Source organism: Trichomycterus rosablanca, chromosome 18 (genome assembly GCF_030014385.1).
Source record: "Trichomycterus rosablanca isolate fTriRos1 chromosome 18, fTriRos1.hap1, whole genome shotgun sequence".
Lineage (NCBI taxonomy): Eukaryota > Metazoa > Chordata > Actinopteri > Siluriformes > Trichomycteridae > Trichomycterus > Trichomycterus rosablanca.
Window position 1 is genome coordinate 16,885,850 of NC_086005.1, and position 17,831 is coordinate 16,903,680.

At 41.6% G+C, this 17,831-nt stretch overlaps 2 protein-coding genes across 2 annotated transcripts in view; both read left to right on the forward strand.

Moving 5' to 3' along the window:
- Nucleotides 1-873: 873 nt before the first annotated feature.
- LOC134332722 (piggyBac transposable element-derived protein 4-like) lies at nucleotides 874-2,266 on the forward strand. The gene is made up of 2 exons (XM_063014476.1): nucleotides 874-1,893; nucleotides 2,059-2,266. The coding sequence occupies exon 1, from the start codon at nucleotides 926-928 to the stop codon at nucleotides 1,883-1,885; it is 960 nt and encodes a 319-aa protein (XP_062870546.1). The 5' UTR covers nucleotides 874-925; the 3' UTR covers nucleotides 1,886-1,893; nucleotides 2,059-2,266.
- A 2,092-nt stretch (nucleotides 2,267-4,358) lies between these two features.
- The window catches only part of LOC134332750 (myosin-IIIb), a 103,396-nt gene continuing 89,923 nt past the window's right edge, over nucleotides 4,359-17,831 (forward strand). Inside the window, exons 1-2 of the mRNA XM_063014542.1 lie at nucleotides 4,359-4,752; nucleotides 7,060-7,125. Coding sequence (XP_062870612.1) covers nucleotides 4,651-4,752; nucleotides 7,060-7,125 — 168 coding nt within the window. The 5' untranslated portion in view covers nucleotides 4,359-4,650. The remainder of the gene's footprint in view (nucleotides 4,753-7,059; nucleotides 7,126-17,831) is intronic.

Consider the following 17,831-nt stretch of genomic DNA (forward strand, 5'->3'; position numbering starts at 1 on the left):
AGACTACATACCAGAACCAAGTGATGATGATGATGAGGATGATAGTGATGGCACTGAGCCTAGCACTTCAAGTCATAAGAGAAAAAAAATACGACACCGTGATTGTGGTAGCCCTACCACCAGACAAATGGCCACCCCAGGACCTGTTGCCTCTACCTCTACCGCCCATCCTACTTTCCCTGCCACACCTCAAGCTATCCTTGCCGCACCTCAACCTGTCCCTGCTGCAACTCAAGCTGTCCCTGCCACACCTCATGCTGGTCGCAGAGGAAGAAGACGACGTCATGAGGATAAGGATGATGGCATGTCACCTGTTGTGAGATTTGAAAACAGCTCCTACAGGAGTACCTCTGGTTTCCAGTGGAGTTGTCGGCCTCAGACATTAGCTACAACCAGGACAGCGGCACGGAACATTATGCCTGCTTTTACACCAGGTCCAACACCCGAAGCATCAAATGCTGACACCCCTGAGAAGAGCTTCACATTATTTGTTGAGGACCAAATCATTGACGAAATCGTGACATGGACAAACATCCATATTGATGCTGTTGCTGCAAAATATTTGAAGAGAACAGCTACAATTCAGAGAACAACAGCAGCAGAGGTGCGTGCAATGCTGGGGATTTTTATATTTAGTGGCTGTCAGAAGGACAACCATCTGTCAACTAAAGAGATGTGGAACCCTAGTATTGGGGCACCTGTGTACCGTGCTGCTATGTCTGAGGGTCGCTTTTCATTCCTCCTTGCCTGTCTGTGATTTGATGACCCTGACACAAGGCAGGAAAGAAAGGCCATGGACAAATTTGCTCCCATTAGAAAAATATGGGACATATTTATCAACAACTGTAAAAAGTTGTATGTGCCTGGGGAAAACATAACTGTGGATGAACAGCTGCTGGCATTCAGAGGGAGGTGTCCATTTAGGATGTACATCCCCAACAAACCTGCCAAATATGGAATCAAGCTTGTCCTTGCCAATGATGTCCACAGCAAGTACCTCTTGGCAGGGATACCATACCTGGGGAAGCAGGTGACACAACCACAGGGTGGTCAAAGTCTTGGCCATTATTTCACCAAGGAGCTGACCAAGCAATATCACCAGACAAACAGGAATGTGACCACTGATAATTGGTTCACCTCTGTGCCACTGGCGATCGACCTGCTGGAGAACTGTGGCATGACCATTGTGGGGACGGTGAAAGCAAACAAAAGAGAGATCCCACATGTGATGAAAGATAAAGAAAATCGCACGCCAGGCTCCATTGCTTTTCTTTTCACCAAAGAACTAACTTTGGTGTCCTTCCTCCCTGACACAGCTTCAAAAAAGAAGCTTGTCCTACTCTTGTCATCCATGCACACACAACCAAGTATTGGATCCACTCACAAGCCTGAAGTGATTGAATTTTACAACCAAACGAAGGGAGGTGTTGATACGTTCGACCAGATGTGTGCTCACTACAGCTGTGCAAGAAAAACCAAGAGGTGGCCACTGTGTGTACTATATGGCATGATGAGCGCTGGTGTGATAAACTCATGGATCATTCACAAGGAGAATGCCTTGAAGAGAGGTGACACACCAATGAAGAGGAGGCAGTATATGCAGGCTTTGGCAATGGCACTCATCAAGCCATGGGCAGAGCAGAGGCTCCCCTCTTCAAGTCTGTCCCATCAGCTAAGAATCCTCATCTGCAGTGTGTGCAACATCCCTACACCTGGCACTACTGCTAGCGAGGTTGGACCGGTGGCAGCAGAAAGCGGAGGTCCCTTAGTGAGGTGTGCTGACTGCCCCACAGGCTCGGACAGGAAGACACGACACAGGTGTCATGTCTGCCGTCGACCAGTGTGCCCTCGCCATTACTACCCTGCCTGTACTGACTGCATGTAAGGCATAAGGTAAGTTAGAGTTGTCCCAGAATTTGCATATAATCCTTAATTAGTATAATGGCAATGAATAAATATCACTTAATGGTAATTTCCAAGAAAATTCATATAATCAAAAGAATTTGGTAATTTTTCCCCTTCTCAAAAAATGCCATTTTTTGTCTATCTCTCCCACAGTTATCAGTGATGCAGGAAGACATGTCCCAGGAATGGGTGGACCAAAGACCAAGTTCCCAGCAGCATTATTTTTTTTGTTAGGACATTACCTGTTAAGGATTACCTGATTTTCCAATAATTTTTCTGCTTTTTTATAGGGTCATCCATGGTATCTTTTTTTTATTTTATGTGATGTTGTATGTTGTAAAATTAAAGAAGGGTTCCAAAACTTGTCATACAGTGTTGTACTTGATGAAAACTATATTTTATCTGGAATTTTATACCGGGTAAAATATACCCAACTTTAGTGATGGTGTTACTAATTATAACGTTAGTGTTCTTCATACCTGTCAAGTTTTGGATTTAAAAATAAGGGAAATTTTCCGCCGCGCGCTTCGAGCCGTCCCACCAGCCCAACCGAGGTTCAGTATCCCTTACATTTTAAGACAGGTTTACAAGAAATCTAAAATAACCACCTGTGAACCACTTACAAACTACAATTAGATGATCAGAATCTGATAGGCCTACCTTTGTTGACACTGAAATGCTGTGGACATTCCTACATATGTAATTCTTATAATACAGCCTAAATGAAAACACAGTTACAAACCTTACAGAATGCATAACTCTGCCCCATCCTGCTCCTCTTTAGAAAGGTAAATTCGATGTCCCATTTAGATATTTACATGCAGTCTTTACTTTTTTGGCAGGAATGCCCTCTCCTTGCATCCATCCATCTCTCCCTGTTCCAGGTTTGTTCCCGCTGTCCGCACTAACCTCGTGAGAACTGCCACTTGCAGCAGCCTGGGTGGCAGTTCTCACGAGGTTAGTGACATTTCAGTTTGAAGAGGCACAGGAATGTTTTTTAAATTATAATTGTAGTATTGTGTAAAGGAAACATAAAAATACTTACCTGTAATGGGGAGCTGAACCTGTGGGAGGCACTGTTACCTTTTGTTATTGTTGTGGTGCGGTTAAAGGAGGGTCAGAAGAAAGTTACCGTTCTGAGAGTTTGCACATGACTTTATTGCTTATCTGAGATTTGTTGGTTAATAATAAAGACACTAAAATATATTATATTTGGATGTGATGATTGAAGATACCACAATAAAATAATACGGGAAATTTACGGGAAAATACTAATACGGGAAGACGGCGGGAAAGAGGGGTAAAATACGGTAGTTTCCCGGCCAAAACGGGAGACTTGACAGGTATGGTGTTCTAGGGTTAAGAAGAGACTGTGGGACTATCTCAAATGTCGCCTATGCCCTACTTAGGGTATTTTCTAACAGTACAAAACATTTCTTTTAACAGTCACTGAATGATTAATAAGTAGTTATCTAAGCTACTGTTGGATACCAGGGGCTTTAAACCAGCCGTTTTAAGGACGATTTTTGTAAAAGTTCTATTATGTCATGTCCAACATGGTGCACTGCATAGGGCGGTGGATATAATTTGAGATGGTACCATTAGTCTCTTCTCTTCAGAAAAAGTAAACACTATCTTGTCCTCTGTAATACAGAAAGGAAAATGCAGTTGTTCAGGAAATGTTTTGAGTGATTATGTGCATAGCTCACATGGTTAATTTCCCTTGTCAACATATAAAGTATTTACACATGCGACTTATTTCTTTGCTCATCGGAGCAATGTGCTAATTTGGAATAAACGTGAATCACGTGTGAATAAAAGTGCGAAAAAAGCATATTTACCAGTGTTAAAGGTTTAATGAAAGAAAGGTTTATTTTTATTTCTTGCGGTTTAATGAGACAGGATGGGAAAATCCAATAGAACCGTTTAAGAAATTGTAAATTTTATGATAGATGGATAGAACTATTAATCCCAAAGGAAAGTTTTGGAAATGTATATATTTGTTTGTGGTTATTTTTTTATTATTTTAATTTTTATTATAGTGAGTTTTAACTTTAGTGGTAAGATAGATGAAAACTATTAATATCAATCATCTAACATTTGATTAGGGGGTGATATGTGTGGCGCGATGTGCTTGTAGTGGGCTGGTCAAGAAAAAAGTCCAGGGCTGAATTTTGTTCCCAGTCCAGCCCTGGCCACACACTTTTGAGCATAACAGAGTTTAGAAAATGAAATGAAAATCGGTGGAACTTCCAGCATTCAAAATTGTGTTTTGTTGTATCACTACTGTTAAAATAGCTAGAAATGTGGAAAATTGTGTCGTCTGTTACTGTATGTATATACAAATATAGTTAATTTGACTGTTAAGAGACTTAACTGAAACACATTGTTTGATAAAACTAATTGTATACACTCGTTAGCAATGGTTGTGGCTAAAGCACTTGAACTTTTGGCTCGTTTCCGCTCCCTTTAGAAAAAAATTCTGACGTCATATTAGTCGTTGCTGCGGTGGGTTGGTAAGGGTTAAACAGTGTGCGTGCCTGTGGAGGAGGAGGTGCTCTTATTGAAGGTGTAGTTTACTAGCGTAGGGATATGAATTGAGTCAGATCAGTCAGTACGGGGCTCCACGTTGAACTGTTGGCGTTACCAAACTTTCAAGAAAACTCGACATGATTTAATAACCTAGGAAAAGCTGGAGTGGAAATAGTTCATGTAAAAGAATAAGCAAGGCGAGCTAAAGCAATCATGGATGAACATTTGATAGAAGACCTGGCCAGTCTGTCAGAACTGGATGAAAAGAGTTTGCTTGAATCACTCACTTCTCGTTTCAGACATAACCACATCTATGTAAGTACAATGCCCACATGTTTAATTACTTTTTAATACATAACTTTATTCAACTTGTGTATATGTTGCTTGAGTCAGTCAAGAAGAGTCAACCAGTAGTTCTAAAACCTGTACCTGTGTACCTACCTGTACTTGTCACTGCGTTTGGTAATCTACGTTTATATGCCGAGTATGTGTACCTTCACCTTCATGTGTACCGTCTGCAATAAATTTGAATTTAAACTCTATTAGGACCATTGTTTTACTTTAAATACATTCAGGCAATTAAAGTCAGGCAATGATGGACTAAAAAGCCTGGATTTATGTGGGAATTCTTTTAACGTTTCATTCACACCCATTGCTAACAGCTGTATTAAAATTTGATATCAAACTAATTTTATGCCTACAACTTAGAGGCAACAGTTTGAAGAAGATTTTCTGTTCCAGCATGACTGTGCCTCATGCACAAAACAAGGTCTGTAAAGATTTGAGTGACAAGTTTGGTGCCAAGGAACTCTAGCTTTAATGTAACCTTTCTGAAAACCTTTGGGATGAATTGGACCAAATGCTCTTTTGACTGGATGGGCACAAATACTCACAGACACACTCCAGAAGACTGTTAAAGCTGTAAAAGTGGGAGCTACTCATTATTAATGCCTGCAATTTTAGAATAAGACATTTAACAGGTTTGTAGTCCAGTGTCCACATACCTTAAGTAAGCTTAAGTAAGTATTCCGCTGTTTAGTGTTTTAGGTTTTTTATCTGGAGTACAAACTGACATAAACCAGTGCAATCTTGAGATATTTTTGTGTCTTGCAATCATCCAACAGGAATATTTACCAAACAAAAGAAATAATTTATGGGTGGCATAGTGGCACAGTTGGTAGAGCGTCTGCTACTCAGCAGCAAGTGTTTTCCAATTTACTGTCTCTGTGAAACTTTGCACATTCTTGCAATGTTCACATGGCTTTCCTTCTTTCTTTCTTCCTACTCTAATTTGCCCTGAGATGTTTTGGCGCCTTATCCAGCATGGATTTTTGCTTTGCATGCAATGTTTTCGGTTGGAGCCAGAACTACTTAGACACTAAAATATACGATGCAGTAGGATTCTAATTGGGATAGTGAATAATTGAATGAACTTTCATGGTTTTACTTGGGTCATTACAAACAGAGTGGTAAACTGAACAAGCCTAACCAAAATTAAATTTGAAGGACTAGTGGCCTCCAATGCTTCCTTCAAGTTCTTGGAGTTTCCCACATGACAGATGAAGTTGTGTTTACAACCTGTTCAAGTGGGTCAGGTAAGACAGTGTAGATGTGAACTGAATGACTTCTACAGTCAATGCAACATTCTTTTCCATGCGGCTGCCACATCATTTCCCCACTACTAATTATAAGATTGTGGTGTTGTCCAGGTGTGCTTATCTTAAATCATTCTGACATATTTAAAGTCAGCAATATCAATCTTAAGGTCATTTGAGTTGTTCTCTGACTGTAGTTGTATCACATGGTGTTTAAGGAAATCATTCTTCATGGAAAAATCTATATTTACAGTGCTATACAACCAGAGAGATTTCACTGGCTTTCCATGCAATATTAAGGGTTGTCCGTAAATGAGAAGGTCTGGCTTACAATCAACATCTTAATTAATCCCAAAGGTGTTCAGTGTTTGAAAACCTGCCATGCCATCACATCACACCCAAAGACTGTTAGGTGATGCAACAACAAAAATAAGAAAAATTAGAAAAAAGGACATATTGCACAATGTTAGTGTGTAACTATGACTCAGCTGGTTAGAGTAGGTCTTTTGGTTACTGAGAAGTTTTGTTTGTTCTTTCCATATTTGTGTAGATTTTTTTCTTGGGCTTGTCTGTTTTACTTCAAAGGTATATTGAATGTTCCAAGTCATTCCATTCATATATATATTTACAGTTTTAAGCTATAGCTGTGGCTTAAATACCTGAATTCAATCAGAAGTGGTGTCCACATACTTTCGACCATATAGCATATCATACACTTTTGGTTACACAATAGTCTTGTATGAAGGGCAGTTGTAGTTGTAAGGTACTGGACTCGTAATCTAAAGGTCGCAGGTTCAACCCCCACCACTGCCAGGTTCTCCCTGCTGGGCCCTTGAGCAAGGCCCTTAACCTAATTGTTTAGACAGAATACTGTCACAGTACTGTAAGTCGCTTTTGGAGTGTCTGCTAAATGCTGAAAATGAATTCAATCCAATTCATTTGGTTCTAGACCAAATCAAAATTCATACCTAAAGGTGGCTTTAGAAACACAATGACTTCCTGACCGTTTTTGTTTTCTATTTTACAGACATACATTGGAGACATATTGGTTGCAGTAAACCCGTTTAAGCACCTTCCACTGTACGGCAAAGCGGTAAGATATCACTTTAATGGCTTTATATGTCACCAGGAAAGCCTCTGTTTACTTCTGTTTCACCAGACAGAGCAAGCAAATCAGTGAGCACAGTGATTTTATTCTTATCCAGAAAGAGCTTTGGGCTGCAACTTTTTATACAAACCAAGCAGGATCTACACCTGGTTCCACTTGCAGCATCAGTTGCGCTTTTGATTAGTGGAAGGCAGTTGGGTTGTAAAGTAGTCTATTACCCTGGCCCATAGGCTGGCTGGGTGTTTACACAGACATGTTTGGTTATGTCTGAGAGGTGGGGATGGCCAAAGCTTTTCAATGGTTTGGCACTCTGTCCAGGGTATTCTTGCCTTGAACCAGTGTTTCCGGGTGGAACTGGACCTGCCGCGGTCCTGACAAGGACAAAGCGGTTGATGATAAAATGATTACTGGAACCAGGTAAAGCTGCTTTGTGTTTGCTATTAAACCCTGCCTACACACTTTGGCCACATAAGGCCAGTCATTGTCTTGCACCAGGAGGAATTTATAGGACCCACTGCACCAGTGTAAGGTCTGACGATACCTCTGCGGATATCAGCTCGGTACCTAACAGCAGTCAGGGTACAGCTGGCTATTACATGAAGGTTTGTAAGACCCTCCAAGGCTATGCCTCCCATCACTAATTCACCACCAAACTGGTCATGCTGGATGATGTTGCAGCATAACGTTTGCCACAGTGTCTCCAGACTCTTTCACATCTGTCGCATGTGCTCAGTGACCTGAACTCACCTGTAAAGGGAATGGGGCACCAGTGGCGGACCTGCAATTCTGGTGTTTTCTGGTGAATGCCAGTCAAGCTGCACTGTGCTGGGTTGTGAGCACTGGTCCCACTAGAGAATGTCACACCCTCATGCCACCATGACAGTTTGGTAAGAAACATACACACCAGCAGTGGCGGCTCCTGCCAAATCTCTTAGGGGGGGCAATTGTTGCGATGATGGCCAAGGTGACCCGTTTAAGGGGTAAATTAATGCTTAAATAATTAACATCTTAAGTCATCTGTCAGTTTGCCCTCACAAATAACTTTGAACATGGAGAGAGACCAGCTTTACCATTTAATAATAAAATTAAGTAAAGCCTTCACACTAACAATTTAATTCAGTCCTCATCAGCATTTTATTTTAAGTGCTAGCTGCTCCAACTAGGGTTGCCAACTCTCAGAACTGTGCAACCCAAAATATAACAGTTTTATTTAGGCTGTTTAACATTTATTATTTTTATTCTTTATAATAATAAATCAAAACCATATTTTAGGCAAAACAACATCATGTAACATTTTTTCTCAATAGTGTAAACAATGTTTTTACATGATCCATCACACTGACATGCAGCCCCGGTTCTGGACTGCGTTGCTTAGGGGGGCAGTGAGAAAAGTACCGACCCTGTTACTTTACTTTTGCACTACACACGGCGTTACTAAGACTAAAAGTGAATACTACTTACAATAATAACCGAACCCGAACCGAACTTTTTAATTCCCGCGGTAGCAGCAGTTTCCTTCTGTTTCATACACATCGCCCGGTCTCAGTCTAATCTGCAGCATTTCTCTCCCATTGATAAAAATGCGGTACACCTCGTTCAGTTTCCAAATAAGGAACGATTACGTGTGACGCAGGCACGTAAGTGCGAGCCCCTCCGAAAGTCGTTCAAAATGCATTACAGCTCCTGCAATACGAAAAAAAGTGCTTTAACATTGGGGCGATTCTGAATCCGAGCCTGATCGCCCCGAAAGGGGCGGTACTGTACGGAACACAACTCCACGCTGATTGGACTGCGATATTCAGAGACAAGACAGACTCCAGAACAGTCACAGATAGTTTAACACTGGTTGAATGTGATAGAAACATTTCTTCCCTTTCGCACTTTGGTGGTGCGTCGCCTGATCGCCCTAATGAACGAGCCGCCCCTGCACACCAGTAGCCCACTGGAGGTCATTTTGCAAAAATGTAAAAATTTTAAAGAATCAGTGAGGAAGGATAAGGTGAGAGTAATTGTCTGTGGTTACCGCTTACGAAACCATTTCATTTTTGGGGGTTGACCATTGGTGGATTCATACAGAAAGTCTCAGCTCAAGATACAACATAAGAACACTTCTTCCTCTGTTCCTCAATTAAAAGTTAACCAGTTTACCAGGTAATCTCCCAAAACAGTGTTACTTCTATAACCTTCATCTTTTTTTGCCTCCGTCCCAACCTTTTTGAGTGTGTTGTTGGTGACACATTCTTTTTTTCATGTTCACAAAATACAAACAGATGTGTCGGTAAAGTACTGAAAATGTTTTCTTCGTACTTGTATTATTTGGGTGGCTCGGTGAGTAGCAATGTCGCCACAAAGCAAGAAGGTCCTGGGTTAGATTCACAAGTGGAACGGTCCAGCTCCTTTCTGTGTGGAGTATGCATGTTCTCCCCGTGTCTGCGTGGGTTTCCTTCGGGAGCTCCGGTTTCTTCCCACAGTCCAAAGACATGCAGTTAGGTGAACTGGAGATATGAAATTGTCCATGCCTGTATTTGGTTATGAAGACTTTAACTGATGAATCTTGTGTAGCCAGTAACTACCTGTCCTGTCATTAATGTAACCAAAGTGTGTCGAATGTAATTATCTGGACAGATTTTCTTTTGTCATAAGATTTGGCTTTACTTTCCAGCCTTGGTAAACACACTGCAGAGGTTGACAGACCACTGTCCCATTTACATGTACTTAACATGTACATGTACTTTGTTTGTACAAGTGTCTGGGGGACATTAAACATATAAACATGTTCTTGCTATACAGAAACATTTGACTATATTGAGTGTATAGTTTTTATATATTTTTCAGTGCTTTTATATGTTATTAATGACCCTTGTTGGATGCTCTAGAAATAAAACAAATAAAAACAACCGTTAAACTGCTAAATGTGAAACCTCCCAGATCAGTGGTACTTGTTTATGCTTAGTCTTATTTTGCCATCGTCCCAACTTGTTTGAGTGTTTTTTATGTTTACAAAATACAAACAGATGTGTCAGTAAAAGCACAAAAATTGTTTTCTTTGTACTTTTATTATTTAAATATTTTTAGAATGTGTTCCAACTTTTCTGGAATGTATTCAGTGGTTTTATATGTTTATATGTTCTTAGTGACCTTTGTTGGATGCTCTAAAAATAAAACAAATGATGTTAAATTAGTCAGCTTTGCTCATACAATAAATGCCCATCCCTATCTGCATCACATGAAACCGTAATGCAATAAATATGCCAGCAGGAAGAGGTGCTTATTTTACAGTCATGGATTTTTTTCTCAACCCTGTTACATTTACAGTAAACCCTCATTCATATAATAACATGATTCATGATGTGGCATAATTCCATTAGCATAATTATTGTTTAAAAAGAAGAAAGAGTTGGTCATATTTATGTTTTTAAGTTGTTTTAGAATGTTGAGAACGCAGTGTTTCCTTTATTTGAGTCAAATAATACACTATATGGCCAAATGTATGTGGACACCTGAGCTTGTTGGACATCTCATTTCACAACATTGGAATTTGTATGGAGTTGGCCTCCAGTTTATAGCTATAACAGCCTTTCCATTCCTTAATGTTGATGACCTCACCTGATACCAGTTAACCGCCCAAAATGGTGTTACTTATATAACCTTAGTCTTATTTTGCCTTCATCCTTTTTTTGAGTGTGTTGTTGGTGACACATTCTATTGTTTTTTATGTTTACAAAATACAAACAGATGTTTCAGTAAAAGCACTGAAAATGTTTTTTTTATACTCGTATTATTTAAATACTTTTAGAATGTATGTGGACACCTGAGCTTGTTGGACATCTCATTCCAAGTCATTGGAATTTATATGAAGTTGGCCTCCAGTTTATAGCTGTAACAGCACAGATTTTCTGAGAAGGCTTCTCCATGCTTATTTTTGTGTCAATCTGTGGTGTTTTGTGCCCATTTAGTTTATTTGTAAGTTTAGGCACCGATGTTGTAGTTAATCCTGTTGTGTATATATTTATATATACTGTATATACACACACACACACACACACACACACACACTACTCACAAAAAGTTAGGGATATTTGGATTTCGGATTAAATTTCAGGATGAACCTAAAATGCACTCTAACCTTTACAGGTGAACTTAATGTGACCTTCTCTAAACTTTTGAATGCACATGTCCAACTGTTCAGTGTTTCAGTACTTTTTGCACAACTTGCTGTTCTTTAACAAGGAGCTTAACGGCAAAATTCACAACAGGTGTTTGATCTACGAATCAACCAATAAATTTCCTGGTTCAATTAACATTGGTATTTAAACAGTCCTCCTCATCATGCTGTTCAGATTTTGACATTATGACACCAAGACGACACCTAACAATTGATCAACAGTACCTCGCCATTGCGAGGCTTCAAACAGGATGTTCTCAGACGGAAGTGGCCACTGAGCTTAGAGTGTCACAGAGTGTCATCAGCAGGTTGCAACAGAGATACAGAGAGACTGGAAGTCACAGAAAGGCATAGGAGTGGACGTCCTTTGGCCACATCCCACACTGATGACCGCTTCATTGTGAACAGTGCCCTGCGGAACCGGATGATGAATGCCACACAATTCCAGGCACATTTAAGGGAGGTGAGAGGCACCCAAGTGTCACGTCAGACCATTCGAAACTGTTTACATCAGCGTGGTCTGCATGCTAGATGACCTGCAAGGGTACCTGACCACACCACCAGGCACAGGCGTCATTTACGGGAGCATTTACGGCGGACAAGGGACCAGTGGGCCTCAGTGCTGTTCACTGATGTAAGTCGATTCACGCTGAGCAGAAATGATGGCTGCCGACTATGTTGGAGACGTCAAGGAGTGCGCTATGCATCAGCCACTGTTGTCACCAGACGAGCCTTTGGTGATGGTGGTGTTACAGTGTGGGCAGGTGTGTCTAGTCAATACAGAACTGCCCTACACTTTGTGACAAGCCCATACTACTTGAATAACATCATTAATCCAGTCATTGTACCTCTGCATGAACAACACAGGCCTAATTTCATCTTCATGGACGACAATGCTCCAGACAATAAGTCAACTTGTGAACAGCATGAGACGTTGTTGTCAAGCTGTAATTGATGCTCAAGGGCACATGACAAGTTATTGAGACATTTTTGTTGGAGTATACCCACCACTGTTGGCTTTTGTTTCAATAAATTGTTTGAGATGAGGAAATCACTATTGCATGCTTCTACTTAAATACCCTACTTTCATGATATTTCATGATATAATATCACTGTAGCGTGAACTCCATAAATTTCATTCGAAAGCCAAATATCCCTAACTTTTTGTGAGTAATGTAATATATACAGTATATATACAGTGTATCACAAAAGTGAGTACACCCCTCACATTTCTGAAAATATTTCATTATATCTTTTCATGGGACAACACTATAGAAATAAAACTTGGATATAACTTAGAGTAGTCAGTGTACAACTTGTATAGCAGTGTAGATTTACTGTCTTCTGAAAATAACTCAACACACAGCCATTAATGTCTAAATGGCTGGCAACATAAGTGAGTACACCCCACAGTGAACATGTCCAAATTGTGCCCAAAGTGTCAATATTTTGTGTGACCACCATTATTATCCAGCACTGCCTTAACCCTCCTGGGCATGGAATTCACCAGAGCTGCACAGGTCGCTACTGGAATCCTCTTCCACTCCTCCATGATGACATCACGGAGCTGGTGGATGTTAGACACCTTGAACTCCTCCACCTTCCACTTGAGGATGCGCCACAGGTGCTCAATTGGGTTTAGTCCATCACCTTTACCTTCAGCTTCCTCAGCAAGGCAGTTGTCATCTTGAAGGTTGTGTTTGGGGTCGTTATCCTGTTGGAAAACTGCCATGAGGCCCAGTTTTCGAAGGGAGGGGATCATGCTCTGTTTCAGAATGTCACAGTACATGTTGGAATTCATGTTTCCCTCAATGAACCGCAGCTCCCCAGTGCCAGCAACACTCATGCAGCCCAAGACCGTGATGCTACCACCACCATGCTTGACTGTAGGCAAGATACAGTTGTCTTGGTACTTCTCACCAGGGTGCCGCCACACATGCTGGACACCATCTGAGCCAATCAAGTTTATCTTGGTCTCGTCAGACCACAGGGCATTCCAGTAATCCATGTTCTTGGACTGCTTGTCTTCAGCAAACTGTTTGCGGGCTTTCTTGTGCGTCAGCTTCCTTCTGGGATGACGACCATGCAGACCGAGTTGATGCAGTGTGCGGCGTATGGTCTGAGCACTGACAGGCTGACCTCCCACGTCTTCAACCTCTACAGCAATGCTGGCAGCACTCATGTGTCTATTTTTTAAAGCCAACCTCTGGATATGACGCCGAACACGTGGAGTCAACTTCTTTGGTCGACCCTGGCGAAGCCTGTTCCGAGTGGAACCTGTCCTGGAAAACCGCTGTATGACCTTGGCCACCATGCTGTAGCTCAGTTTCAGGGTGTTAGCAATCTTCTTATAGCCCAGGCCATCTTTGTGGAGAGCAACAATTCTATTTCTCACATCCTCAGAGAGTTCTTTGCCATGAGGTGCCATGTTGAATATCCAGTGGCCAGTATGAGAGAATTGTACCCAAAACACCAAATTTAACAGCCCTGCTCCCCATTTACACCTGGGACCTTGACACATGACACCAGGGAGGGACAACGACACATTTGGGCACAATTTGGACATGTTCACTGTGGGGTGTACTCACTTATGTTGCCAGCTATTTAGACATTAATGGCTGTGTGTTGAGTTATTTTCAGAAGACTGTAAATCTACACTGCTATACAAGTTGTACACTGACTACTCTAAGTTATATCCAAGTTTCATGTCTATAGTGTTGTCCCATGAAAAGATATAATGAAATATTTGCAGAAATGTGAGGGGTGTACTCACTTTTGTGATACACTGTATATACAGGGGTTGGACAAAATAACTGAAACACCTGTCATTTTAGTGTGGGAGGTTTCATGGCTAAATTGGACCAGTCTGGTGGCCAATCTTCATTAATTGCACATTGCACCAGTAAGAGCACGAGTGTGAAGGTTCAATTAGCAGGGTAAGAGCACAGTTTTGCTCAAAATATTGCAATGCACACAACATTATGGGTGACATACCAGAGTTCAAAAGAGGACAAATTGTTGGTGAACGTCTTGCTGGCGCATCTGTGACCAAGACAAGGTATCCAGGGTAATGTCAGCATACCACCAAGAAGGACAAACCACATCCAACAGGATTAACTGTGGACGCAAGAGGAAGCTGTCTGAAAGGGATGTTCGGGTGCTAACCCGGATTGTATCCAAAAAACATAAAACCACGGCTGCCCAAATCACGGCAGAATTAAATGTGCACCTCAACTCTCCTGTTTCCACCAGAACTGTCCGTCGGGAGCTCCACAGGGTCAATATACACGGCCGGGCTGCTATAGCCAAACCTTTGGTCACTTGTGCCAATGCCAAACGTCGGTTTCAATGGTGCAAGGAGCGCAAATCTTGGGCTGTGGACAATGTGAAACATGTATTGTTCTCTGATGAGTCCACCTTTACTGTTTTCCCCACATCCGGGAGAGTTACGGTGTGGAGAAGCCCCAAAGAGGCGTACCACCTAGACTGTTGCATGCCCAGAGTGAAGCATGGGGGTGGATCAGTGATGGTTTGGGCTGCCATATCATGGCATTCCCTTGGCCCAATACTTGTGCTAGATGGGCGCGTCACTGCCAAGGACTACCGAACCATTCTGGAGGACCATGTGCATCCAATGGTTCAAACATTGTATCCTGAAGGCGGTGCCGTGTATCAGGATGACAATGCACCAATACACACAGCAAGACTGGTGAAAGATTGGTTTGATGAACATGAAAGTGAAGTTGAACATCTCCCATGGCCTGCACAGTCACCAGATCTAAATATTATTGAGCCACTTTGGGGTGTTTTGGAGAAGCGAGTCAGGAAACGTTTTCCTCTACCAGCATCACGTAGTGACTATCCTGCAAGAAGAATGGCTTAAAATCCCTCTGACCACTGTGCAGGACTTGTATATGTCATTTCCAAGACGAATTGACGCTGTATTGGCCGCAAAAGGAGGCCCTACACCATACTAATAAATTATTGTGGTCTAAAACCAGGTGTTTCAGTTATTTTGTCCAACCCCTGTATGTACACACTACCGCTCAAAAGTTTGGGATCACTGTGAAATTTTCTTGTTTTCAATGAAAACACACATGAGATTAGGAAATATAGCTAATAAACAGGACATGCAGACATTGTCTGATTGAGTAAAAAAAAAATTATTTTGATGGAAATGATAACTGTGTACTTCAAATTTAGCCTTTATCAACAAAAGCCACCTTTTGCAGCAATTACAGCCTGGCAGACCTTAGGCATTCTAGCTGTCAATTTTCGAGGTAATCTGATGTGATTTCACCCCATACTTCCTGGTGCATCTCCCATGACATGGATTGGCTTGATGCAGTCTTCCTCCGTACCATACAGTCCAGCTGCTCCCACAACAGCTCAATAGGGTTCAGATCCGGAGACTGTGCTGGCCACTCCATTACAGTCTAAATTCTGGCTGACTTCTTATTTCTTAAATATTGCTGACACATTTTGGAGGTGTGTTTGGGGTAATTATCCTGTTGTAGGATGAAATTGGCCCCAATCAAGTGCTGTCCACAGGGTATGGCATGGCGTTGCAATGTCTTGTGGTAGCCTTCCTTCTTCAAAATCCCATTCACTCTATATAAATCTCCTATTTTACCACCTTCAAAGCATCCCCAGACCATCACGCGTTGCCTCCACCATGCTTGACAGCTGGCATTAAGCATTGGTCTTGCATCTTTTCATTGTTACTGTGCCTCACAAATGTTATTCTGTTTGATCCAAAGACCTCAAACTTGGACTCATCTGTCCACAACACCTTCTTCCAATCTTCCAGTGTCCAATGTCTTTTCTCTTTGGCCCATCGCAGTCTTTTCTTTTTATTGGCCAGTGTAAGGTATGGCTTTTTCTTGCCAATTCTGCCATGAAGTCCAGCATCCTGAAGTCACCTCGTCACCGTTGATGCTGACACTGGTGTTTGACGGGCTCCATTTAGTGCAGCTGTCAGTTGACAACCTGTGAGGTGTCTTTGTCTCAAACTGCACAGTCTAAGACGTTTATTTTCTTGTACAGTTGTGCATCGGGGCCTCCCACTCTTTTTTCTGTCCTTATTAGAGCCAGTTTGTGCTACTCTCTGAAGGGAGTAGTTAACAGCATGGTAAGATATTTTAAGTTTCTTTGCAATATCTCGCATTGAGTAGCCTTCCATTCTTAACACAACAATAGACTGACGAGTCTCTAAAGTAAATTGTTTCTTTCTGGCCATTTTGAGCCAGTAAGCAAGCCAACAACTGCTGATGCTTCAGATACTAAACTAACCTAGAATGTTGTGCTCCCTTTTATGCTCCCTTATTAGTATAACGTTTTTCAGCTGTGCAACAAAATTAAAAAAGGGTTTCCTAACAATCAATTAGCCTAATAACATTCTTAACTTGGATTGGCAGCCAAACCAGGAGATTGAGGCAGAGGACTAAGAATGGCTGATAATAGGACTATATGCAAAATAGGCCTCTATACAAAAATAGGCTTTAATGCAAACATTTTCATTCTTCAAAAATCATCTGATACATTTAAAATAATTGTGTTATGGACTAAATTGTTTGTGAATTGCATGAAAATGTGTTTTTCTTTGGAAAAGAGGGAAATTTGCAAGTGATCCCAAACTTTTGAGCGGTAGTGTATATGTGTATATATATATACAGTGTATCACAAAAGTGAGTACACCCCTCACATTTCTGCAAATATTTTATTATATCTTTTCATGGGACAACACTATAGAAATAAAACTTGGATATGACTTAGAGTAGTCAGTGTACAACTTGTATAGCAGTGTAGATTTACTGTCTTCTGAAAATAACTCAACACACAGCCATTAATGTCTAAATGGCTGGCAACATAAGTGAGTACACCCCACAGTGAACATGTCCAAATTGTGCCCAAAGTGTCAATATTTTGTGTGACCACCATTATTATCCAGCACTGCCTTAACCCTCCTGGGCATGGAATTCACCAGAGCTGCACAGGTTGCTACTGGAATCCTCTTCCACTCCTCCATGATGACATCACGGAGCTGGTGGATGTTAGACACCTTGAACTCCTCCACCTTCCACTTGAGGATGCGCCACAGGTGCTCAATTGGGTTTAGTCCATCACCTTTACCTTCAGCTTCCTCAGCAAGGCAGTTGTCATCTTGGAGGTTGTGTTTGGGGTCGTTATCCTGTTGGAAAACTGCCATGAGGCCCAGTTTTCGAAGGGAGGGGATCATGCTCTGTTTCAGAATGTCACAGTACATGTTGGAATTCATGTTTCCCTCAATTAACTGCAGCTCCCCAGTGCCAGCAACACTCATGCAGCCCAAGACCATGATGCTACCACCACCATGCTTGACTGTAGGCAAAATACAGTTGTCTTGGTACTTCTCACCAGGGCGCCGCCACACATGCTGGACACCATCTGAGCCAAACAAGTTTATCTTGGTCTCGTCAGACCACAGGGCATTCCAGTAATCCATGTTCTTGGACTGCTTGTTTTCAGCAAACTGTTTGCTGGCTTT

Excerpts from the sequence above, each read along its gene's own strand:
- LOC134332722 (XM_063014476.1), top strand. The coding sequence starts at position 926 with ATGTACATCCCCAACAAACCTGCCAAATATGGAATCAAGCTTGTCCTT.